The following is a 26,176-nucleotide window of genomic DNA, read 5'->3' on the forward strand; positions in this document are numbered from 1 at the left end:
TAGTGTGCTTCCTTTGATACTTGGCTAGAAAATAGCCATAGGAGAATACAAATAGCTTCTTGAAGCCTACAGTAGCGTTCTATATATTTGATTTCTGGTTGATCTGCTGGTGGCTGTAGTTTCTGCAGTGCATGTACTTGCCAATTCTGAGCAATTTGTAGTGAGACTTGCGACCGCTGTGTTCTGCGCTTAGTGGCGCACATATCCATAGCAAAGGCTGAAGTGGGAAAATTCAGTAGGGGTTGGATTTCTATTAGGCAATAACTCAGTGTCATCTCATCTGGCATAGTAGTGTGCTTCCTTTGATACTTGGCTAGAAAATAGCCATAGGAGAATACAAATAGCTTCTTGAAGCCTACAGTAGCGTTCTATATATTTGATTTCTGGTTGATCTGCTGGTGGCTGTAGTTTCTGCAGTGCATGTACTTGCCAATTCTGAGCAATTTGTAGTGAGACTTGCGACCGCTGTGTTCTGCGCTTAGTGGCGCACATATCCATAGCAAAGGCTGAAGTGGCAAAATTCAGTAGGGGTTGGATTTCTATTAGGCAATAACTCAGTGTCATCTCATCTGGCATAGTAGTGTGCTTCCTTTGATACTTGGCTAGAAAATAGCCATAGGAGAATACAAATAGCTTCTTGAAGCCTACAGTAGCGTTCTATATATTTGATTTCTGGTTGATCTGCTGGTGGCTGTAGTTTCTGCAGTGCATGTACTTGCCAATTCTGAGCAATTTGTAGTGAGACTTGCGACCGCTGTGTTCTGCGCTTAGTGGCGCACATATCCATAGCAAAGGCTGAAGTGGCAAAATTCAGTAGGGGTTGGATTTCTATTAGGCAATAACTCAGTGTCATCTCATCTGGCATAGTAGTGTGCTTCCTTTGATACTTGGCTAGAAAATAGCCATAGGAGAATACAAATAGCTTCTTGAAGCCTACAGTAGCGTTCTATATATTTGATTTCTGGTTGATCTGCTGGTGGCTGTAGTTTCTGCAGTGCATGTACTTGCCAATTCTGAGCAATTTGTAGTGAGACTTGCGACCGCTGTGTTCTGCGCTTAGTGGCGCACATATCCATAGCAAAGGCTGAAGTGGCAAAATTCAGTAGGGGTTGGATTTCTATTAGGCAATAACTCAGTGTCATCTCATCTGGCATAGTAGTGTGCTTCCTTTGATACTTGGCTAGAAAATAGCCATAGGAGAATACAAATAGCTTCTTGAAGCCTACAGTAGCGTTCTATATATTTGATTTCTGGTTGATCTGCTGGTGGCTGTAGTTTCTGCAGTGCATGTACTTGCCAATTCTGAGCAATTTGTAGTGAGACTTGCGACCGCTGTGTTCTGCGCTTAGTGGCGCACATATCCATAGCAAAGGCTGAAGTGGCAAAATTCAGTAGGGGTTGGATTTCTATTAGGCAATAACTCAGTGTCATCTCATCTGGCATAGTAGTGTGCTTCCTTTGATACTTGGCTAGAAAATAGCCATAGCAATAGGATAGGATTGTTTGGTTCTAAAAACTCAAAAAAAAACAAAAAACACAAAAAAAAACAAAAAACACAAAAAAACACACAAAAAAAAAAAAAAAAAGTAAAAAAAAAAAAAAAGTTATAACTCTCATTTTAAAAATGTTTAACCCCAGGGCTAGGGGTAGAGGACGAGGGCGGGGACGTGGGCGTCCAACTACTGCAGGGGTCAGAGGCCGTGGTCCTGGGCGGGGTGAGACACCACCTGCTGATGAGGGAGCAGGGGAACGCCGCAGAGCTACACTCCCTAGGTTCATGTCTGAAGTTACTGGGACTCGTGGTAGAGCACTGTTGAGGCCAGAACAGTGCGAACAGGTGATGTCGTGGATTGCTGACAATGCTTCGAGCAATTTGTCCACCACCAGTCAGTCTTCCACGCAGTCCACCCATGTCACCGAAATCCCCACTCCTCCAGCTCCTGCACCTCAGCCTCCTCCCCCCCAGTCTGCCCCCTCCCAGGAAAATTTGCCATTTGAACCGGCATACTCTGAGGAACTGTTTTCTGGACCCTTCCCACAGTCACAAACCACTTGTCCGGTTGCTGCTGAGCAATTTTCCGATGCCCAGGTTTTCCACCAGTCACAGTCTGTGGGTGATGATGACCTTCTTGACGTAGTGGAAGTGTGTAAAGAGGTGTCCGACGATGAGGAGACACGGTTGTCAGACAGTGGGGAAGTTGTTGTCAGGGCAGGAAGTCCGAGGGGGGAGCAGACTGAGGGATCGGAGGATGATGAGGTGACAGACCCAAGCTGGGTTGAGAGGCCGGGTGAACACAGTGCTTCTGAGACGGAGGAGAGTCCTCGACCTGAACAGGTTGGAAGAGGCAGTGGTGGGGCCAGACGGAGAGGCAGGGCCAGAGCTGGTGCATCAGCGCCACTGTCAACTAGTGAAGCTCCCGTGGTGAGGGCTCTTGCGGCGAGGGCTAGATCTTCAGAAGTGTGGAGGTTCTTTAAGGAAACACCGGATGACCGACGGACTGTGGTGTGCAACATTTGCCAAACCAGGCTCAGCAGGGGTTCCACCACTACTAGCTTAACTACCACCAGTATGCGCAGGCATATGAATGCTAAGCACCCCACTCAGTGGCAACAAGCCCGTTCACCTCCGGCCGTGCACACCACTGCTCCTTCCCCTGTGTCAGCTGCTAGTCAGCCCCCTGCCCAGGACCCTGGCCCAAAAACCCCATCGTCGCCTCCACGATCCTCCACAGCATCCACCAGCGTTCAGCTCTCCATACCCCAGACGCTGGAGCGGAAACGCAAATATAGTGCAACCCACCCGCACGCCCAAGCCCTTAATGTGCACATCTCCAGATTGCTTAGCCTGGAGATGCTGCCCTATAGGCTAGTAGAGACCGAGGCCTTTCGCAACCTCATGGCGGCGGCCGCCCCTCGGTATTCGGTCCCCAGCCGCCACTACTTTTCCCGATGTGCCGTCCCAGCCCTGCACCAGCACGTGTCAGACAACATCATCCGTGCCCTGACCAACGCCGTTTCTGACAAGGTCCACCTGACCACGGACACGTGGACGAGTGCTGCCGGGCAGGGCCACTATATATCGCTGACGGCACATTGGGTTAACTTGGTGGAGGCTGGGACCGAGACTGACCCTGGGGCTGCTCATATACTGCCGACGCCGAGGATTGCGGGGCCTACCTCGGTCCAGGTGTTTCAGGCCTACTATGCCTCCTCCTCCTCCCACCCCTCCTCCACCTCCTCCTCCGAACTACCATCCGTGGGCACGGCGCCATCAGTCGGTAGCTCTAGGCACAGCAGCAGTGCCGTCGCTAAGCGACAGCAGGCGGTGCTCAAACTGCTGAGCCTAGGCGACAAAAGGCACACCGCCCAAGAGCTATTACAGGGCATCACGGCGCAGACTGATCTGTGGCTGGCACCGCTGAACCTCAAGCCGGGAATGGTTGTGTGTGACAACGGCCGTAACCTGGTGGCGGCTCTGCAACTCGGCAGACTGACACATGTGCCATGCCTGGCCCATGTGTTAAATCTGATAGTGCAGCGTTTCCTCAAGACATACCCCAATCTGTCTGATTTGCTCACGAAGGTGCGCCGCATCTGTGCGCATTTCAGGAAGTCCAGCCCAGATGCTGCCACTCTCAGGGCAGCGCAGCGCCGCCTCCAACTGCCCGCTCACCGACTGTTGTGCGACGTGCCCACGAGGTGGAATTCAACACTGACCATGTTATCCAGAGTTTACCAGCAGCGCAGAGCGATTGTAGACTGCCAGATGTCAACTTCCACCAGAACTGGTAGTCAGGTCAGTCAGCTTCCTCAAGTCTACAATGAGGAGTGGACGTGGATGTCTGATATCTGTCAGGTGCTGAGTAACTTTGAGGAGTCAACACAGATGGTCAGTGGCGATGCCGCCATCATCAGCCTCACCATCCCGCTGCTTGGCCTGTTGAAAAACTCTCTGGTCAGCATGAAGTCGGAAGCTTTGCGCTCGTCACAAGAGACGGGGGAAGAATATTCCCTTGTTGATAGCCAAAGCACCCTGAGGTCTGTTTCTCAGCGCATATCGGAGGAGGTGGAGGTGGAGGAGGATGAGGAGGAAGAGGAGGAGAATGTTGGCGAGACACAAGAGGGGACCATTGTTGAGTCCTTCACTGTTCAGCGTGTATGGGCAGAAGAAGAGGAGTTGGAGGAGTTGGAGGAGGAGGAAATGGACAGTCAGGCCAGTGAGGGGAGTGAATTCTTACGCGTTGGTACTCTGGCGCATATGGCAGATTTCATGCTAGGCTGCCTATCCCGTGACCCTCGCGTTCAAAGAATTTATTCCAGCACCGATTACTGGGTGTTCACTCTCCTGGACCCACGGTACAAGCAAAATCTTGCCACTCTCATCCCTGCAGAGGAAAGGAGTGTGAGAATGCATGAATACCAGCAGGCCCTGGTGCACAAGCTGAAACAGTATTTCCCTTCTGACAGCGCTAGCGGCAGAGTGCGTAGTTCTGCGGGACAAGTAGCGAGGGAGAGTAGGCGAGCAGGCAGCTTGTCCAGCACTGGCAAGGGTACGCTTTACAAGGCTTTTGCCAGCTTTATGTCACCCCAGCAAGACACTGTCACCTGTCCCCAGTCTCGGCAGAGTAGGGCTGATCTTTACAGAAAGATGGTGAGGGAGTACGTAGCTGACCATACCATCGTCCTAAATGATCACACAGCTCCCTACAACTACTGGGTTTCAAAGCTGGACATGTGGCACGAACTGGCGCTGTACGCCTTGGAGGTTCTTGCCTGCCCTGCCGCTAGCGTCTTGTCCGAGCGGGTTTTCAGTGCAGCTGGTGGCATCATCACCGATAAGCGTACACGCCTGTCGACTGACAGCGCTGACAGGCTGACGCTTATTAAAATGAATAAAGGCTGGATTTCTCAGAATTTCCAATCTCCACCAGGTGAAGGAAGCTCAACCTGAATAATTGATCCACTCCTCCTCCTCCTCCTCATTTTCCTCCTTCTCCTCCTCTTTGTACAGTAAAGCAGAGGAAAATGGCTATTTTTTGACAGGGCCCACTGGCTCTTGCTATACTTCATGCATTTAATTTTTCTGGAGGGCCACCTACCCGGTCCTCTGTTTGAAACAATTTTTGTGAGTGCCACATACAGGCACTCAATCTATTCCATTTTTCTGGAGGGCCACCTACCCGGTCCTCTGGTTTGAACAATTTTTGGGACTGCCACATACAGGCACTCAATCTATTCCATTTTACTGGAGGGCCACCTACCTGCTCCTCTGGTTTGAAGAATTTTTGGGACTGCCACATACAGGCACTCAATCTATTCCATTTTACTGGAGGGCCACCTACCTGCTCCTCTGGTTTGAAACATTTTTGGGACTGCCACATACAGGCACTCAATCTATTCCATTTTACTGCAGGGCCACCTACCTGCTCCTCTGGTTTGAAGAATTTTTGGGACTGCCACATACAGGCACTCAATCTATTCCATTTTACTGGAGGGCCACCTACCTGCTCCTCTGGTTTGAAGAATTTTTGGGACTGCCACATACAGGCACTCAATCTATTCCATTTTACTGCAGGGCCACCTACCTGCTCCTCTGGTTTGAACAATTTTTGGGACTGCCACATACAGGCACTCAATCTATTCCATTTTACTGGAGGGCCACCTACCTGCTCCTCTGGTTTGAAACATTTTTGGGACTGCCACATACAGGCACTCAATCTATCCCATTTTACTGGAGGGCCACCTACCTGCTCCTCTGGTTTGAAACATTTTTGGGACTGCCACATACAGGCACTCAATCTATTCCATTTTACTGCAGGGCCACCTACCTGCTCCTCTGGTTTGAACAATTTTTGGGACTGCCACATACAGGCACTCAATCTATTCCATTTTACTGGAGGGCCACCTACCTGCTCCTCTGGTTTGAACAATTTTTGGGACTGCCACATACAGGCACTCAATCTATCCCATTTTACTGGAGGGCCACCTACCTGCTCCTCTGGTTTGAAAAATGTTTGGGACTGCCACATACAGGCACTATCCAAATTAAATTGTCTCCATAGCAGCCTCCACACGTTGTCTCCATTGCTACCTCCAAAAGTCGTCCATATAGCTGCCTCCATACATCGTCCCTTTATCAAACGAGGTGTGTCTGGCAGAAATTTGGGTTGTTTTCATGGATTCCACATCAAAGTTGTTAACTTTGTCGCCACCCTGCTGTGTAATCCACAAAATATACTTGCAAACTTTTACCATTTAGGGATATTATTTCAGCGCTTCTTGCGCATCTGTTTACATTCCCCTCACCCGCCATATCCTAAACTTATAAGAACGCTACTACACTTGATCTTATACAAAAGTGCTGTTTGGGGAGTAGCCTAGAGACAGGGGCTTGGATTTGCGAAAGCTCGCCTGGCAGCGGAGCGCCAGCTCCATGCGCATCATGCGCTTCTTGCGCATCTGTTTACATTCCCCTCACCCGGCATATCCTAAACTTATAAGAACGCTACTACACTTGATCTTATACAAAAGTGCTGTTTGGGGAGTAGCCTAGAGACAGGGGCTTGGATTTGCGAAAGCTCGCCTGGCAGCGGAGCGCCAGCTCCATGCGCATCATGCGCTTCTTGCGCATCTGTTTACATTCCCCTCACCCGGCATATCCTAAACTTATAAGAACGCTACTACACTTGATCTTATACAAAAGTGCTGTTTGGGGAGTAGCCTAGAGACAGGGGCTTGGATTGGCGAAAGCTCGCCTGGCAGCGGAGCGCCAGCTCCATGCGCATCATGCGCTTCTTGCGTATCTGTTTACATTCCCCTCACCCGGCATATCCTAAACTTATAAGAACGCTACTACACTTGATCTTATACAAAAGTGCTGTTTGGGGAGTAGCCTAGAGACAGGGGCTTGGATTGGCGAAAGCTCGCCTGGCAGCGGAGCGCCAGCTCCATGCCAAGATCCAACTAACATAGTTTTAACTGCAGCACCTTTAATCTACTACTAGTTCACTGCCTCCATACATGGTCCCCTTATCAAACGAGCTGTGTCAGGCAGAATTTTGGGTTGTTTTCATGGCTTCCATGTTAACTTTGTCGCCACCCTGCTGTGTAATCCACAAAATATACTGGCAAACTTTTATCATGTACCGATATTATTTGAGCACTTCTTGCTCACCTCCTTTGGTTCCTCTCTGCCACCCATTGGTTTGAAGCCTGAGTCCATTTAGGGTATGTCGCCATGACACTCTCTAGCCTGCTGCCGCTGCCTCTGCATGCCGTCCCCTATAGTGTCAGGGTCAATTATTGCATGTTTTAGATGCTATCTAGCTTCATTCTGTCACTCTGTCATGGCCATGCTGTTGCCCATAATTTTGGCATAATGGTGCGTTTAAGCAGCCTCAGAGGCATCCATGCATGCTGCCCCTGCTGTTTCCTGTCCATTTCCGTGGTGTTTCCATCCTTTTCTGAGGTTCCCAGGTGTTTGGCCAAGCTTCCCTGTGCAGAGCCTTGGTCCCCTTGAAAAATGCTCGAGTCTCCCATTGACTTCAATGGGGTTCGTTATTCGAGACGAGCACTCGAGCATCGGGAAAAGTTCGTCTCGAATAACGAGTACCCGAGCATTTTAGTGTTCGCTCATCTCTAAAAATTACTTAATTTAAGTAAATGAAACAGTTTTTTTTAAGACAGGTTAAAAAAAATGTGAACATCCTATGGAAGAAATGTATGTATATGTAAGGGGAATTAAATGACAGATGAGAAATTCCCTTTAAATGCTAAAAATAGCACTTTTACAGTTACCGTATATTCCGGCGTATAAGACGACCTGGTGTATAAGACGACCCCTTTACTTTCATGTTAAAATATAGAGTTTAATATATATTCGCCGTATAAGACTACCCCTTTTCCAACGCATACAAAACACCGGTAAAATTTAAAAAAAAAAACAGATTTGAATTTAACATGGTCCTTTTTTAATTTAAATTCTTATGACATGCAGGTATATAGCAGGAAAACTGTCGCTCATAAACATAAGGCATACAACAACAACATTACCATCGTCCATTTTACTGTAAATGTTACCATACTGTACCTTAAATTTTTATTTTATTAAATATTCCATGCCATGTACTCAGAAGCGGGAAAAAAATTCCAAATGCAATGAAAATGGTGAAAAAACGCATTTGCGCCATTTTCTTGTGGGCTTGGATATTACGTCTTTCACTGAGCGCCCCAAATGACATGTCTACTTTATTCTTTGGGTCGGTACGATTACGGGGATACCAAATTTGTATAGGTTTTATAATGTTTTCATACATTAACAAAAATGAAAACCTCCTGTACAACAATTATTTTTTTGATTTTGCCAACTTCTGGCGCTAATAACTTTTTTATACTTTGGTCTACGGAGCTGTGGGTGGTGTCATTTTTTGCAAAATTTGATAATATTTTCAATTATATCAATTTTAGGACTGTACGACCTTTTGATCAATTTTTATAGATTTTTTTATATTTTTCAAAATGGCAAAAAAGTGCCATTTTCGACTTTGGGCGCTATTTTCCGTTACGGGGTTAAAGGCATTAAAAAAACGTTATCATATTTTGATAGATCAGGCATTTTCGGACGCGTCGATACCTGATGTGTTTATGATTTTTACTGTTTATTTATATTTATGTCAGTTCTAGGGAAAGGGGGGTGATTTGAAATTTTAGGTTTTTTTATTATAATTTTTTTTTTTAACTTTTTTAAATTTTTATTTATACTATTTTTCAGACTCCCTAGGGTACTTTAACCCTAGGTTGTCTGATCGATCCTATCATATACTGCCATACTACAGTATGGCAGTATATGGGGATTTTCCTCCTCATTCATTACAATGTGCTATCAGCACATTGTAATGAAGGGGTTAAAACGAAATAGCCTCGGGTCTTCGGAAGACCCGAGGCTACCATGGAGACGGATCGCCGCCCCCGATGACGGCGATCCCAGGCAAGATGGCGGCAATTACCGGCGTATAAGACGACCCCAGACCAGACAGAAGATTTTTCTGTCTTCAAAAGTCGTCTTATATGCCGGAATATACGGTAATTTTTTTATATTAGTTAAAGGCATTTGCACATTACAGTTAACAGAGGCATGAGCAATCAGGGCCGTTTCTTCCGCCAGGCGGGGTGGGCGGTGGCCCCAGGACAATCCAGTGGAGAAAACGGGGGGCGCCACAGAGATGCTGAAGATGGAAGAGGAGCAGCGGTGAGTGCCGCAAGGTGAGTATGGATTTATTTTTTTTAAAGGGGCAGTGTGCTGACTACCTATATACTATGGGAGCTGTGTGCTGACCACTTGTATACTATATAGTGGGAGGGGCGGTGTTCTGGCTACATACATATTGGGGAGAATTTTTATCATGTTTTTAAGCTGCCATTCTAAATATTCATTGTCTGGATTCTTAAGTTTTCTCCCTATGGGTACCAGTACAGACCAAAAGTCTGGACACACCTTCTCTTTCAAAGAGATTTCTGTATTTTCATGATTTTAAAATTTGTAGGTTCACACTTGTCAGGCTGCGGATGGACCACTGCGGATGATGACATAAGTTGACACCTGGGACTGGAATCTAAATGGTACCCGGTTTTCACCAGAGCACGCCGCAAAGCAGGTTGGACTTGCTGCGGCGTGGTACCACCAGGTCATTCCACAGGTGTGGCTTTGTCTGCGGTGGCAGCCACGTGGAAGTACAGTGATGCTGACAGGCAGGAGGTCAGGACGGGCAGCATGGGAACAGAGTCGGAAAAGTAGCAATATGTCAAGGCAGGCAGCAGAGGAATGTAGTCAGGAATGGAACCGGGGACACAACGGGAAATCACAATAACAGCGCAGGGCATGTGGACCAGTCCTCTTGACAGGCAGAAACAAAATGACGGAGGAAGCATCCCAGAGTCTGGTTAACTCTATCTACCTGTCCATTGGACTGAGGGTGGTACGCAGAAGAGAAATCCAACTTTACTTGAAGTTGACTGCAGAGAGAACACCAGAAGCGGAGAAACAGAGACGATGTGCTCAGGAAGTCCATGTAGCCGGAAGATGTGGGTGAAGAACAGGCTGGCAAGGTGAGGGGATGACAGCAGGCCTGGCAGAGGCACAAAATGTGACATCTTGGAGAACTGGTCAGTTACCACCCAGATGACGGTATTCCCACAGGAAGATGGAAGATCCGTGATGAAGTCCATAGCCACGTGGGACCACGGGCGGCTGGGTATTGGTAGTAGTAGACCAGCTGGTTTGAGGCGAGATGGCTTATTACAAGCACAGGAAGTGCAGTAGCCCACAAAACCCTGTACATCTTTGACCAGATAAGGCCACCAATAGAAACAGGTCATTCCAGGGTGTCCAAACCCATGAGAGCAATGTTCCCAAGTCAAAATCCTCTTTCGAACTGCAGGTTGGACATAAGTCTTGCCAGGAGGAAGCTGCCGAAGATCCACTTGAGCAGCAACAACCGGTTCTTCCCCAATTACATAAGAGGCACAAGAGAGGGCATCAGCCTTGACATTCTTCTCAGTAGGAAGGAACTGTATCAAGAGGTAAAAACGTGAAAAGAAGAGTGACCAGCGGGCTTGCCGTGGGTTGAGGCGCTGAGCAGTCTGGAGATAAAGGAGGTTCTTATACACGCAGACTGGATGGTGAGCTCCCTCCAGAAGATAACACCATTCTTCCAGAGCAAGTTTAATGGCCAGTAGTTCTCTGTCTCCTATGAAGTAATTCCTCTCTGTGGAGGAGAAAGTCTTAGAGAAAAACCCTCAAGTGAGCATTCAGCCTTTGGCAATTCTGGGTAAGCACTGCCCCCCCCCCCTCCTACTGAAGAGGTCATTGACGAACTCCTGGAAGACAGCTGGTGTATTACAGAGTCCAAACGGCATTACCAGGTACTCAAGGTGTCTATCACTAGTATTAAAAGCGGTCTTCCACTCATCTCAGTCAAGGATACGGATGAGGTTGTAGGTCCCACGAAGGTCCAGTTTGGAGAAGACCTTGGCTCCACGTAAGCGGTCGAACTGTTCAGTGATCAATGGCAAAGAATAGAAGTTCTTAACGGTGACCTTGTTAAGACTGCGATAGTCTATACAGTACATGGACAGAGGGACCCATCCTTTTTAATCAGAAAGAAGAAGCCTGCACCAGACGGAGAAGAGGATTTATGTATGAACCCCCTATGCAGGCTCTCTTTGATGTAATCTGACATAGCTGCAGTTTCGGGCACAGAGAGTGGGTATACCGAACCCCAAGGAGGAAACGTACCCGGCAGCAAATCAACAGGGCAGTCGTAGGGACGGTGCAGTGGCAAAGTCTTGGCTTGCTTCTTCGAAAAAACATCTGCAAAAGCTTGGAGACCACAGAAGAGACCATGACAGGTACAGGATGAGGAACCACCATGCAGCGAGACTGGCAATGACATCCGCAGTGAAGAATCCCCCCTGTCTTCCAGTTAAGCCCAGGTACATGGAGCTGCAACCATGGAAGACCCAGCAGGAGGGAAGACCTGGTACGGGGTAGCACTCCGATTTGCAGGAACAAAGGTTCTGTGCAGTACCGAACCGGATGGGAGAGGATTTGGCCACTGACAGAGGAGATGACCAGAAGCTTCTCGAGGCAGACCACAGGAAAGTGATGCAGGGAGACCAGAGCATCATCCACAAAGTTTCGTGGAGAAGCTTTGTTCTCCCAAGAACCCTAGGTGCAAGCGTTTCCCTACAAAGAGGACGGAGTGGACAGGTTTGGAATAAGTGTTCCAGGCTGGCACAATAAAGGCAGAGGTTCTCCAGGTGTCGCTTGAAATGTTCCTGAGAAGACAGCCGAGCTCTATCTACCTGCATTGGTTCCTCTGCAGCTGTCACAGCAGGAGACTGAAGCAGTCTTTGGAAGGCAGGAGCCAAGTGAAGCAGCCGTCGAACCCGGACTTGCTCTTGTTCGAGACATTGCCTATCAGTGCGCACCAAAAACTGGATATCAATCCGAGTGGCCAGAGAGATGAGCTCAACTCAGAGTAGACAGCAGGTCACGTGCAGACAGCGCGTCTTTAACTTTCCCAAAAGTCCCTTTTTAAAGGTTGCAGTCAGGGCTGCATCGTTCCAAGCTAGCTCAGAGGCCAGAGTATGGAACTGAAGTGCAGTCTCAGCAGAAGACGCCCGTGCAGGTTCCTCAAAGACAGACCGGAACCCAGTGAAGAAGGAGATGAAGTCAGCTGTAACTGGGTCTTTTCTGTCCCATGTAGCCCATGCCAGGGGCTTCCCGGAGAGGAGGCTGATGATGAATGCCACCTTAGACCGTTCCTTGACAAAGTGAGTCAGCATAAGCTCAATATGCATGAAACACTGGGTGATAAAGCCCCTGCACAACTCGGGGTCCCCATCATACTTTATGGCAAGGAGATTCTCAGCCTAGGTTCAGTGGAAGGCAGGCTAACCGGAGTAGCAGGAGGAGCTGCAGGAGCTTGACGCCATCAATTGCTGCAAAATGGCGGTGATTTGTCCGGGCTGTTCAACTTGTGGCAATCTGCTGGGACTTCTGGAACACAATGGTAGTAAGAAAAGCCAGTTTAGATAGCGGAACCTTGGCAGAGTGCATGGCTGGATTTTATTATCAGGCTCCAGGGATAGTGGACCCACTGGACCACAGCGAATGATGACGTAAACCGACACCTGGGACCGTAATCTAAGTGGTACCTGGTTTTCACCAGAGCCCTCCGCAAATCGGGATGGACTTGCTGAGACATGGTACCACCAGGTCGTTCCACAGGTGCAACTTTATCTGCGGTGGCAGCCAAGGTGAGGTACAGTAACGTTGAGCAGAATCGTAGACGGGGACAGGTAGGAGGTTATGACGGGCAGCATGGGATCGGAGTCGGGGACATAGCAATAAGTCAAGGCAGGCTGCAGAGGAGTGTAGTCAGGAACGGAACTATGTCAAATCACAATAACAGTGCAGGGCATGAGACAAAGCTTTCTCTAAGGCACAAGGTACTAAGATCCGGCAGCCTGTGCAGGAAGAGGCTGGTTCATAAAGAATTCTGGGAAATGGCCAGCGCCAGCATGGGAGCAAAATTTTCTCTATCTCTTGCCAATAACTTCATGAATTTGTGGGAAGAAAAATACATTTACAACAACATAAACCCATTTTTTGGTGATATTATTTGGTATGGCAGTTACATCAACGACCTCCTTCTGATTTGGGTGGGTCGTCAATGTGACATTCCCAATTTAGTGTCTTATATGAACTCAAATGACTATAATCGTCAAGTTACAGTACATTCAGATTTTGTTTCCATCTCTTTCTAGAATCTTACTTTTAAGATTATTAACAACAGGATAACAAGCAGTACATTTAGAAAACCTACAGCAGCAAACATAATTCTGCATGCAGAATCGCATCATCCCTTTCATGTTGTCAAGAATCTGCCAAAGAGAGAATTGGTACGAGCATGCAGGAATCAAAATATCCTGACTGGGTTCTCAAAAGAGCCAAAAGACAATTTAATGATTTATACAGAGACAAAAGGATCACTCCTTTCTCTATGTGTATAAATTAGTGTGTGCATTCTTTATAACTAATTATCTTCAAGGTTGACCAGGGGTGCCCTCTAGTGGTTAATCATTATAAAAGGCTAGCCGTGCTGGATAGGGGTTATGCAATTACTATCTGGTTGCTATAGTATGAGTCCATACTACAGGTATTGCAACCAGCCAGGAGAACAAGGGACCACTGAACTGACGATTAGTAAGATATGAAGTGAAAAGAAATTCATTCATAACACTTTGGAAACCTTATTGTAAATAATAAATATCATTTTATTTGGGGCTAAAAGTGGAAAGTGGCTTTATATAGTCCTTTTTTATTTTCAAATTAACTCAAAATGAAAATTAGTACTGAATTCCCTATTTTGTTTCGGTCGTTTTTTTCCGTTTTGTGTTGAATTGCCCCGGGTTTATGTTGCACGCAATCAGATTATGCTGCATTGGCACCGGCTTGCATGCAACACAAATCGGGGGGCGTGGACGTCGGACAACCTGACTGATTCGGACAAACAGCAGAATTTAAAAAGCAAATTGTATCGCAAGATCAGCACTTATATGCATCGGGAAGAAGAAGGTGAACTCCGGCGGACCTCAGTGGGGGGAGGCAACACATGCAGGAAATTGAACGCACGATCTTAGTGAATTGTGGCAGACCTGAATCCTCGCCGGACAACGCACGGCGGAGATCGCAATGGGACGGGTAAGTAAGTGTGCCCCAATATGTACAGTCTCAGGCAAACGGGACAACTATGGCGATGCTTTTGTAGTGAAGCGGGGGATTTTTTTTTATTATATGAGGAAATGTCATTGTATGCTTATGAATATTTATTAATATTTATTTTGTGTGTGTATTTTTACTTCATATGTCCCCCATGAGCTCATACAAGATCCCTGTGGGACATTTTCACTGTGTTTTTTTTTTTTATATTACAGAGGCATCTATAAGAACTTCAGTTACAGGGGAAATGGCCAGCGGTCACTGGGGACTCTGATCAGAGCTGGACTGGGTTTAATTAGACCCAGCAGCTCTGTTTAACCCTTTTGACCTGGCGATCACGTGACCGCCAAGTCTATGGAGCTGGCAGCAGCTCCACTCCTCTATACATCGCGCTCATTCAGTGCGATGCTGTGAGGAGCGAAGAAAGGAGAAGCATTAACAAACAGCATCTCCCTCGGGTTTTCGGGTGTCTCTGACACCGGGAGACCAGGTCCTGCTCCCGCAGCTAGCTCTGGAGCAGTAGAAAACTGCAGCAACGTATAAAGACGTTGCAGCAGACTCCGGCCTTGCACCCGTTGACGTCTAATGTCACCGAGAAAGCAGAGAGGAGTTAACCCCTTAATGAACGCCCTATCGGCTTTTTACGGCGGTCATTAAGGGTACTTCTTCTGACGCAACGCCTTTCTACAGCGGCGCATCAGAAGAAGATTTCGGGACATCGGGTAAAGAAAGTGCCGGTGTCGGGCTGTGATGTCACACGGCCCTCAACCAGATCTGACAACAGAAAAATACAGAAGTTATGGCCCTAAAAAGTTGTCAATAGTTGTCAATGCAATTTCCCCAATATTGCTTTTGCTCAGGAAAATTGAGCAAAGATAAGAAAAACTATATAAATGAGATGTCACCGTAATTGTGGTGAAGCAGAGAATAAAGATAAAATATTATTTTTTGTTACGGTGAGCGGGGAGTTAAAAAGTGCTAAAAATCCAAAATAAAAATTGATGAAAGCAGACATTCCGTAAATGTTAATTATCAAGCTTTTTGGGTAGTTTTACTTCCTGTCTGGAAAGCAGAACATTTCAAACTTGGAAAATGAAGAATTTTTACAAACTTTTGACAATTTTTTTTCAGAACTAAACGCAAAACTTATCACTTAAATTTTACAACTAACATGAAGCACAATGTGTTACGAGAAAACTTTCTCAAAATCATCTGGATATGTAAAAGTGTTCCGAAGTTATAACCAATTATCGTGAGACAGGGCAGATTTGAAAAATCGAGTCTGGTCATTGAGCTGAAAACTAGTGTCGGTGATAAGGGGTAAAGCTTCCTATTCCATTGTTTATAAGAAAAAAAGGCTTTATATATTATGCAAATGAGCCTGAGGGGCTGCGGTCTCTGTAGGTGTTTATGGAGCCGGAAGCCCCTTTAAGCTCATTTGCATAATTTTAAAAGTATTTTTTTGGTAAAAAAACAGGGTATAAGAAGAGCGGAATTTGGGTTTCATCTATGCTCATTTTGTACCCAGACACATATTTTGCCCATGTTTCTGCCCCCTGCAGTGAGTAAATTGGCTTTGTGCTTTTAAGCTACCATTTTTAAATTCCATAAATAAAAACAAGACTAGATTACAAGACAATGGGGCACATTTACTTACCCGGTCCATTCGCATTCCAGCGGCGGCTTCTCCGACGAGCGTTCGGGTCCTGCGCCCGATGTCCACCAGGTGTCGCTGCTGCGCCAAAGTCCGCCGAGGTGCCCCGGAGTTCATCGTCTTCATCGTGGTGCATGTGAGTATGGCCCGTGCAACCAATTTTTTTTTTTTAAATATGGAGGTTTTTCCGAATCCGTCGGGTTTTCCGACAGTCACGCCCCAGCCCCCCCGGATTTCCATCGCGTACATGCCAGCGCCGATGCGCCACAAACCGATCGCGTGCGCCAAAATCCCGGGGCAATTCAGGGAAAATCGGCGCAAATCGGAAATATATTCAGGTAACACGTCGGGAAACCGCGAATCAGGCCCTTAGTAAATGACCCCCAATATATCACAATGACAGCACAGATCGACTGATTAAAGTAATAACCCATTTCATGAATTCAGTGGTCTGATACTGAACTGTTTTCTGCCAGCCAGTACAAAACTGCTGATATAAGTCCCAGCGATGAGTTTCTAGGTAGAATGCTAGGCACATGCAGAACTATCCAGGCCCATGTGTTTTGATCAGGGTGTATTGTTGTACAGGCATCAGGACCCTGGTAACAGCAAAAGTTAATATTGTGTCCCCTGTGTAAAGCTCATCATGACACTGCCTCTGCTGTATAAATAGCAAGACTAGCCTCAGTACAGCAGTTCAGGAACCTGGAAATGATTTTAAAGGATCTGCTTATCCTGCTTTTTGTGCTGTCATTAGCACAGGCAACCTCGCCTCAACATATTATCCATCCCAAGTTCCTACACCTGGGTAAGTGTTTTGTTACCAAATCTGATCTTTGATTATTTGGTTTGCAATTTATTGAATTCACAATATTTATTGAGCAAATCATTATTGCTAAGTATATTCTGTAATAGATCAATGATAACAGAAGGTTTATGTTTGGCGATCCCTGAGGGTTTGTCCTCCCTAGATAAACCATCTGCTAAGTGTTGGAGGATTGTGAGATATTGCTATGCTATACATATGTTCAGAAAGCTCCAGTAACCCTCTACTTCCCAGAACTAGGTAAATTCCCCAAAAATTTCCTATGGTCAAGAGCACAGGATCCCTTCATAACTAAACCATGCCAGGTCACTGTCAATGACTTCAAGATGCTACATGTATAGACATATAATCCAAAATATTCTGTAGTATTTCAAGAAAAAAAATCTCTAAAATTACCAATGGTAATTTGCTGAGAAAATATTCTGTGATAATGTTTTTGTATAAGGGACAGTCTCATGATAATTTTAGGAAAAATTAATTGTTTTGGGGTAGAAAGGAGAAATGCAACTAAAACAGTACAAATGTGCACTGTTACCAACGCAGGTATGTTTCATTGGTAAAAAAATGTGAAAAAAAAACTATTCTAGAAGTGGATTTTAACCTCCTTAGGTCCAGTCTATATACATTATATAATGTTGTTAAATGTATTAGTCATCACAGAGGTGTCCATACTTTATTTATTTCCCCCTTCTACCCTTCCATGATGTAATAGGTGCAGCTGTAGGTTACTACCACAGCTAGGCACCTCTCAGAGCCTCCCATGGCTGGCACAATTCACAGTAGAAATCTACTGCACTATATTGTATTAGTCATCAAACCCTCCAGGATTCAAAAAATCTTAACACATTCCTGCTGATGCCCTTCTTCATTTTTTGTGTTTCCTTTTTTGCTCCCCTCCTTTAAAAATCCTTTGTCACTGTACGCCTATTTGATCACTTTTCATTTAAATTTTTATGATTTGCAAAATGACAAAAAAGTGGCGATTCGGACATTTGGGTACTATTTTCCGTTATGGGTTTCACTGACAGGAATAACCGTTTTAATATTTTCATCTTGACTTTTTGATAGATCCGGATGGCAATATCTAACATGTTTTTGATTTAGTTTATTTTTCTAGGGGAAGGGGAATCATTTAAACTTTTAGAATTTTCTTTTTTACTGTATTTGCAGACCTCTTAGGGTACTTTAACCCTTGGGGGTTTGCTCATTCCTACCATATGCTTTCATACAGTAGTTTTGAGGTACCGTATATACTCGTGTATAAGCCGAGTTTTTCAGCACAAAAAATGTGCCGAAAAACGTCCCCTCGGCTTATACACGAGTCACAACGAGTTAAAAAATAATAAACTAATATACTCACCCTCCGGTGGCCCCGATCTGCAGCGCTGCTCCCCCGATGTCGTCTTCTGGCTCCCCCGATGTCCTCTTCTGCAGCGCTGCTCCCCCAATGTCCTCTTCTGGCTTCCCGGCACCTCTTCTACCTCCTGTACATCGCACTGGGCGCCTAGTATGACATCATCAGCGGGAGACAGCAATGGCAGCGTCCTGCGCAATGTACAGTGGACTGACGCGGAAGCCAGAAGAGGACCCGCGCGGACATCGGGGGAGCAGCGCTGCAGATCGGGGCCACCGGAGGGTGAGTATATAAGTTTATTGTTTTTTTTAATGCTGGGCTGTATACTACTGGGGGCATGCTGGGCTGTGCTGTATACTACTGGGGGCAGGCTGGGCAGTGCTGTATACTACTGGGGGCAGGCTGGGCAGTGCTGTATACTACTGGGGGCAGGCTGGGCAGTGCTGTATACTACTGGGGGCAAGCTGGGCAGTGCTGTATACTACTGGGGGCAAGCTGGGCAGTGCTGTATACTACTGGGGCAAGCTGGGCAGTGCTGTATACTACTGGGGGCAAGCTGGGCAGTGCTGTATAGTACTGGGGGCAGGCTGTATACTACTGGGGGCAGGCTGTATACTACTGTGGGCAGGCTGGGTGGCTGTATACTACTGGGGGCAGGCTGGGATGGCTGTATACTACTGGGGGCAGGCTGTATACTATAGGGGGCTGGCTGGCTATATACTGGGGGGGGGGTCTGTGACCAATCCATGTCCCACCCTCTTCTGACGCGGAAGCCAGAAGAGGACCCGCGCGGACATCGGGGGAGCAGCGCTGCAGATCGGGGCCACCGGAGGGTGAGTATATAAGTTTATTGTTTTTTTTAATGCTGGGCTGTATACTACTGGGGGCAGTGCTGTATAGTACTGGGGGCAGGCTGGGCTGTGCTGTATACTACTGGGGGCAGGCTGGGCAGTGCTGTATACTACTGGGGGCAAGCTGGGCAGTGCTGTATACTACTGGGGGCAAGCTGGGCAGTGCTGTATACTACTGGGAGCAAGCTGAGCAGTGCTGTATACTACTGGGGCAAGCTGGGCAGTGCTGTATACTACTGGGGGCAAGCTGGGCAGTGCTGTATAGTACTGGGGGCAGGCTGTATACTACTGGGGGCAGGCTAGGTGGCTGTATACTACTGGGGGCAGGCTGGGATGGCTGTATACTACTGGGGGCAGGCTGTATACTATAGGGGGCTGGCTGGCTATATACTGGGGGGGTGTCTGTGACCAATCCATGTCCCACCCTCGGCTTATACTCGAGTCAATAGGTTTTCACAGTTTTTGGTGGTAAAATTAGGGGTCTCGGGTTATACTCGGGTCGGCTTATACTCGAGTATATACGGTATACAGTGGATTTACTGCAGATTGTTTACAGTGTGCCACCAACACACTGTAATTGACCTTCAGAAGTGTCAAGCTCGTACAGACTCCAGGCTGTCACATGCTGTCATCAGAGAGCAATAATCCCGCCAAGATGGCGGCACCCACCGGCACCAAGGTTTTAAATACCAAGTATGTTTGAAGAGAGCTCAGCCCTTGTGTCCTTTCCAAACAACTTCAACTACACTGTGATGTACTATAAAGTCAAATGTCAGTAAGTGGTTGAAAATATTACCAAATAATTTTAAAAATGTAAAAACAAAGTTCCAAAAACAAAGAAAATCTAAAAATTCTAGTCATCCCTTTTCTTAAAACCAAAAATAACTGACAAAATCACAAATACATTGGGACAGATTTATCAAAAGTGTTATTAGCATTCTATTTTGCGCACAGAAAACTGTCTAAACGCTAAAAGTGGTACAGAATTTTGTTGTAAACAGATTGATAAATCTGCTCAATTGTTTATGGCAGAATTCTGCCGTACTTTGCGGCAAAGGACTGGTCGTTATGGCAGCTGGTCATTCTTCAGTTGATTTCCTACTATGGGAATTCCAACTTCAAAGTCACCCATGAGTATTACAAAATTACTGAAAATAATCCTCGAAACATGCTGGATTATTTTTACTCTATCAGAGGGGCTTTATATATGGAAATTAATTAGGGGAAACTGTATATATGAAATATCAATTTGTGAGCAATGTTTAAATATAAAATTCTTTATTTTTATAAAAAGTCTCATTCTGGTTCTGTCGAACTCCGTTCTGGTACTGTATCTCTGTAGGTTCTGTACTTTATTTCTGTACAGAGTCTGGGTTTGGTGCTATATTTCAGTAAATAGCTTGGTTCTGGTGCTGTATTTCTGAATAAACTCTGTGTAGGTATTGTATTTTTGTACTGAGCTCAGTACTTATGCTGAATTTCATTATAGAGCTCTATTTCTTTATGGAGCTTGGTTCTGGTGCTGCATTTCTGTGCAGAGCTAGGTTCTTGTGTTGTAATTTTGTTAGGAGCTTGGTTCTGGTGCTGTATTCCTGTAAAGAGTTTGATTCTGGTCATATATTTCTCTACTAAGCTTTCTGTATTTATATACGAAACTTTAAATATTTATAAGGCTTAGGCAGTAATGGGAAAATATGTTAATTAACTGGGATGCCAGTGTATATGTTAAAATTCAAAAAATGTTGAGAATGTGGTATATTTTTATTATTAAATCATGAATAATTATAATACCATAAAATGACTGGTAAATGTAAAAGTTCATTATGGTAATGCATTGGACAAATTGATCACCTATAACATAGCCTTTGGGCAGTTCTGTTACACTAAAGTGATAGGGCTGAGCTGCAATACCAAAAACAGCCACTGTACTATATACGGCAGTCTTCATGTCCAAAAATTAGATCCCAGACAAGCCCTTTAAAGGGAGTCTACCATCTACAAAATGCTCTGCAGATATATGGTAACAAATCAATATAATATACGTGGATTTTGGGGTGAAGTTTGCCATGTCCCCTTCTCAAATGATTGAATTTACTTTAGAATAAGGGGCCCCACTAATAATATTGCCACTTAGTCTGTTTGAACATCTATACTTAGTAACTTCTTACTTTGTCTGTGGTGAGAGATTTTAAAGTTTGTCTGTTCTCACGTATGCACTCACCACTTTCTGGTCTGTTCCCCTTTTGTTTGTGTTTATGTAATTGTAAGTGCCTTGTGGACCTGCTCTGGTTGTTGCCCTTTATTCCTGTCCTCCCTATTGCCCTCCTTCCTATGTTCAGTCTCGGCTGTGTGTTTGTGTGCATGCAGGGATTGCTAGTTCTCCAAGTTACTTGCAGCAATCTTTTCACTAGTTTAGTACTGCAGACCCTAGTATTCTTTAGTCCTTCCCCCTATTTTCTGGAGAGGTCTTCGTTTTCAGAGAGAGAGAGAAGTTGTCAGGTCCAGAGCTAGTCCAGGGAAGCCGACCATCACATGCAGGCAGGGACTAACTTAGTCACTGAGTAAGGGATAGTTTTACCTGTTTCCCTTGCGGCTCTCTCTACACTGTTTACTGAATCTGTGTAAACTGTGACATTAGTATCAAATTAGGATTTTGTAAATTAGTTATACAGAATTTCCTAATTTCCTCAGACTGGCCGGCCGACTGTGGGGTTGCATTTTTCCAACAAAACACTGCTGAAAGGATCGTGTCTGGGTATGAAGTACGCCCGTTCTCCTGGCCATGGCAGGTTTCCTTACAGGTAAAATTTTAGTTTCCTCTATGGAAACTGCATCTCTTGAACAACTGATTATGTTTATACTGTAAGTCGAGATAAAATAAATTATTTAAGAATATAAAATACATAAGATTATTTTCTCAATACAGGATGAGCGGTAACTGATAGGTAGGTTGGGTGAGAATGAAAGGACCCCATTGATCATAGGTCCCTTTTGTTTGAATGGAGCAGCTTGCATAATGCCCAGCATTCATCTCTAAAGGACTTCCTAAGAGAAACTGCATTCCTCAATATATGCAATCTGTGACAATTCCATGTAGTTGTAGACTTCTAACACTACATCCAAATTACAGGACTTGAGATCCTAGTTTTTGTGATCATGAGGTTGATGTAGTAGATTGTGAGAAGTCAGACCCTCACTGGTATAGCAATTCCTTCATTTTGAGTTTGAAAAGTCATTTTATCTTTAAAAGATGTATAGATGCAACCTATTACTATGTTCATTAATGTCTTAATACATTGCACTTTTCATTTCTTAGGTTCGGGCTAGGGGAAATAAGAAATATGTTCACGTCTGCGGTGGGACGCTCATTCACAAAAATTGGGTCCTCACTGCGGCCCACTGTTTTCAGAAGTGAGTGCTATGATTGTAAGCCATCAGATAAAATCTTTTTGCTGATCACATTATTGCTGATAAAAAGCAATAATTTAAATTGCTCATTATAATTTATGTGTCAGTTTTTGGGTGTATGTGACAACTACATAAAAAAGTACAATTTCTGCAAGAAATTTTATTTGTGAGAACATACCCTAAATAGTCAGTAAAATGAAACACCTTATCGATACAATATCTATTTTTTGATATTTCTTTGATATGTTTGTTAAATAGGGGGAAGGCTGAAGATGCCTCTAACTGGAGGATCGTCCTTGGGAAGCATAACCTCAACCATACAGAACTTACGGAAAAAATTTATAATGTAAAGCGCATTTACAGGCATGAACGTTTCCGCTACCCTCAGCTGAATGAGTTGGACTATGATATTGCATTAGTCAAGCCTGTGGGAGACATATTGACCACACACTTTATACAGTATGCCTGCCTTCCTAAAAAAGAAATTACTCTACGCCCAGGTCATTTTTGCTGGGTCACTGGATGGGGAGATACCAGAGGTAACATGCTTGTAAATTGCAAGAAAGCTAACACTGACTTCATTGTTCTGAAATGTTATGAATGTTATGATCCATGGCATTCTTCTCCATATAGCGACAGATTACACAGCATTAAAAAAAAACTATGGCAACCAAATCTTCCTGATCCAGTTTTATGACTCTTCAATACTCTGAAGTCTTGTGATATTAAGGCCCATTTCAGTTGTACATTATTTGTTTTTTTGTTGTTTTTTTTAAGGTGGAAAAGAGAACCTTACACTGTCGGAAGTTCTGAACCAAGCAAAGCTGCCAATCATTGATACCAAAACATGTAGACAGAAAAAATTCTGGGGTGACAGGGTTCGAGAGTCAATGATCTGTGCTGGTTTCCGAGATATTGGTGGACCCCCTGCTGCCTGTCAGGTAACTACCCAATGTTACTACCAGAATAACTTTTTTCTTCTATTTAAATCATGTCATGAAAAAGAAAAAGTTAACTGGAGATCATATGTGACCTAAAATGTTACCTATGAGGCAACAACTTAACTAAAACACTTAAAAAATAATAAAGTCAAAGCTCTTAGACCATGGAAAATATTTTAAAAATGTATTTCCACCGTAAGGAAAACAGAAGAAAATAAAAGAATTTAGTGTTGCCAGAAACTAAATTCTTAAATTTGCAGAACTGTTCCTTAATTGGCAAAGTATCACACCCAATCGTAATAATGCTTAGCTATGGAACTTACGATGATATTCTTAATGAAAGAATTTGGAGGCTTTGTGCTTTGGTAAAAGTAAATTTCCACAAAGCCGTTTCAGTGGCATCGTGAGTAAATTTAGTCTCTGTCTCTGACACTCTAATTCCAGCGACTGCCTCTCTCTCTGTTTCTTTGTCTATGGGAGGATTTATCAGAATTGTCTAAAGCACAACATATCTCCCTTCTCCCTATCTCTGTACAGAGATAAATCTCCCCCTATCTCTGTATCCCTATCCATCTTACCTCATACATAGGCTAAGACTCTCATTCCCATAGTAACCAATCACATCAGAGCTCATATTAATGACCTATGGCAAAACAGCAACCAATAACGGCTCAGCTTCCAACTGCCACAGCAGCAGCAGACAATGGCTTCTGTAAATGGTGGGAAATAAGTGGATTTTGGAAAATGTGGGGTGAAAATGTTGGCTCAAAACGTCTATGACGTTCCCTGAGTCACAGAGAGCGGCTGTGCAAAATTTGGTCATTGTAAACACGATGGTGCAGATTCCTTTAGCGGACATACAACATACACACATACACTCAGGCTTATATATTAGATGAGCTGTGAACCTGTGTTGCCATGGTCAGATTTCTGTCCACTGGAAATAAACAATAAAGCTTTCTATAGAATGACAGCAAGCAGATATCTAGAAAACTGTGAGGAAATCATACAGAAAGTATATTGGCAAATCTTATTATTTGTCATCATACAAACAATAACATTAAAGTTGCCTAGGTGGGAATACCCCTTTAACCATTTGAAATCTTTCAAATTTCCAAATTTTTTACTAATTTAAAGTACAATGGGGCACATTTACTTACCCGGTCCCCCAGAGTTCCCGAAAGTGCATTGTCCGTCCGGAATGCACTCTGCCGCGATTCACTTAGATTGTGTGCCGGATTTCCTGCATGTATCTCTTCCCCACTGAGGTTCGCCGAAGTTCACCATTTTCCTCTCGGTGCATGTAAGTGCTTGGCTTGCGACACAATTTTGAAGTTGAATCCCACGGTTTTCCGAATCCGTTGGATCGTCTGATGGCCCGTCCCCCGACTTGTGTTGCATGAAAGCCAGCGCGACTGCGCCAAAATCCGATCACATGCACCAAAAATCCCTTTTAAATCCCTGTCCCAGTGGCGCAAAACGGAAATCGTCGGGATGTCCGACGGAAGTGCGGTCCGGGGGGCCCTTAGTAAATGAGCCCCACTATGTCACAAGGAATCACCCAGATATGTTAAAGTGTTCCAAGGTTATAACCACTTATACACAGGGCAGATTTAAATAAAAACAGGCTTGGTACAAAAGCCCTAAAATGGCTTAGTTCTTAAAGGTTTAATGTAACTTGCATAACATATATGTGACTTGCTGACTTTGTTGCCTACAGGGTGACTCAGGAGGGCCTCTTGTTTGCCAAAATGGTAGAGAAAAATGGGAAGTTCATGGTATTGTCAGCTTTGGTCCCATCGGATGTACAGTGGAAAACAAACCAAGTGTCTTCACTAGAACTTCAACATATATTCCTTGGATTGAGGCCACAAGGATCCGTGATTTCTTCCTACACTAACAGTAGGAGAAGCTCAAAGTTGGACATCTGTTCAAATCTTGGATTGTAAAAGGGATTTTTAGTTTACTCTTCATAGCAGGGATTTTGCCTCATTACATTTAACACCTTGTGTGTAGATTATTTCCAGCAAATGTTAGAGTTGTGGGTGGTAAAGATGTTACATGCAGACAGAAGTAAAGATAAGCAGTTCAGTGTCCAGACCTCTAGTATAGTTAAAATTTTATAGCTGTCTGGATCTAAAGGCTACTTTACTCCTACTAAGAATTCATGTTATCACTTATATGATTGTACACGCTGTACTACATGGGGTCCATGTCAACACCTACATCAAGTTAAAGAAAATCTACTAAAAAAATTAAGCATGGTAGACCAGGGACACTTACTCATAGATCCAAGTACTGTGACTGAAGTAATCTTCTTATATTTGTTATGCATAGCCTCCTTTTTTCTAAAATTCTGCTTAGGAATAAGATATGTAACAAATATATATTATAACAAATATAAGAAGATAACTACAGTCACTGTGCCTGGACCTATGAGTAAGTGATGGATTTTGATGGTAGTTTTCCTTTAAAGGGAACCTGTCACCAAGAACCTCATTTTCATTAAAGACAGGTTGCAGAAGCCCAACAGACCTGCATTCCAAATATGACTTTGTGCCTTCTCTCAGCATTTTCATTACAATATAATAGTGTGTTTCAACTTACCTGGCTTCCTGACAAAATCCTGTAGCTAGTCCCAAGGTTTGCTTTGGTTTGACTACATTAAAAAAACCATGTGACTTATCTATGCTTTTCAATGACTCATCAGCTCTCAGGCCCCACCTTTCTGCTTGAATACAATTCCTCCCTTCCCCACTGATGTCAATTAACCATGCTGTGAGCTGTCCCTGTGTGAGTGAAGGAGAAGGAGGGAGGAGTTATGTAGGAGCAAAAAGATGGGGGCTGAGAACTGAGGA

General features: G+C 44.7%; 1 protein-coding gene and 1 long non-coding RNA gene across 2 annotated transcripts in view; one reads left to right on the top strand and one right to left on the bottom strand.

Annotated features, from left to right (window-relative positions):
- Positions 1-26,176, bottom strand: part of LOC140105585 (uncharacterized) — a 72,458-nt gene that overhangs the window by 35,205 nt on the left and 11,077 nt on the right. The window lies entirely within an intron of this gene.
- LOC140105584 (elastase-1-like) lies at positions 16,557-25,860 on the top strand. Its single transcript, XM_072129569.1, has 6 exons — positions 16,557-16,746; positions 21,661-21,770; positions 22,286-22,380; positions 22,636-22,916; positions 23,155-23,318; positions 25,039-25,860. Exons 1-6 carry the CDS (start codon positions 16,650-16,652, stop codon positions 25,216-25,218), a joined length of 927 nt encoding a protein of 308 aa, XP_071985670.1. The 5' UTR covers positions 16,557-16,649; the 3' UTR covers positions 25,219-25,860.

This window comes from Engystomops pustulosus, chromosome 11 (genome assembly GCF_040894005.1).
Source record: "Engystomops pustulosus chromosome 11, aEngPut4.maternal, whole genome shotgun sequence".
In the NCBI taxonomy this organism is placed as follows: Eukaryota; Metazoa; Chordata; class Amphibia; order Anura; family Leptodactylidae; genus Engystomops; species Engystomops pustulosus.

Excerpts from the sequence above, each read along its gene's own strand:
- LOC140105584 (XM_072129569.1), top strand. The coding sequence starts at position 16,650 with ATGATTTTAAAGGATCTGCTTATCCTGCTTTTTGTGCTGTCATTAGCA. Across the intron at positions 21,771-22,285 it reads CATGGCAGGTTTCCTTACAG|GTTCGGGCTAGGGGAAATAA; the intron begins GTAAAATTTTAG and ends TTCATTTCTTAG. Across the intron at positions 22,381-22,635 it reads GCGGCCCACTGTTTTCAGAA|GGGGAAGGCTGAAGATGCCT; the intron begins GTGAGTGCTATG and ends TTTGTTAAATAG.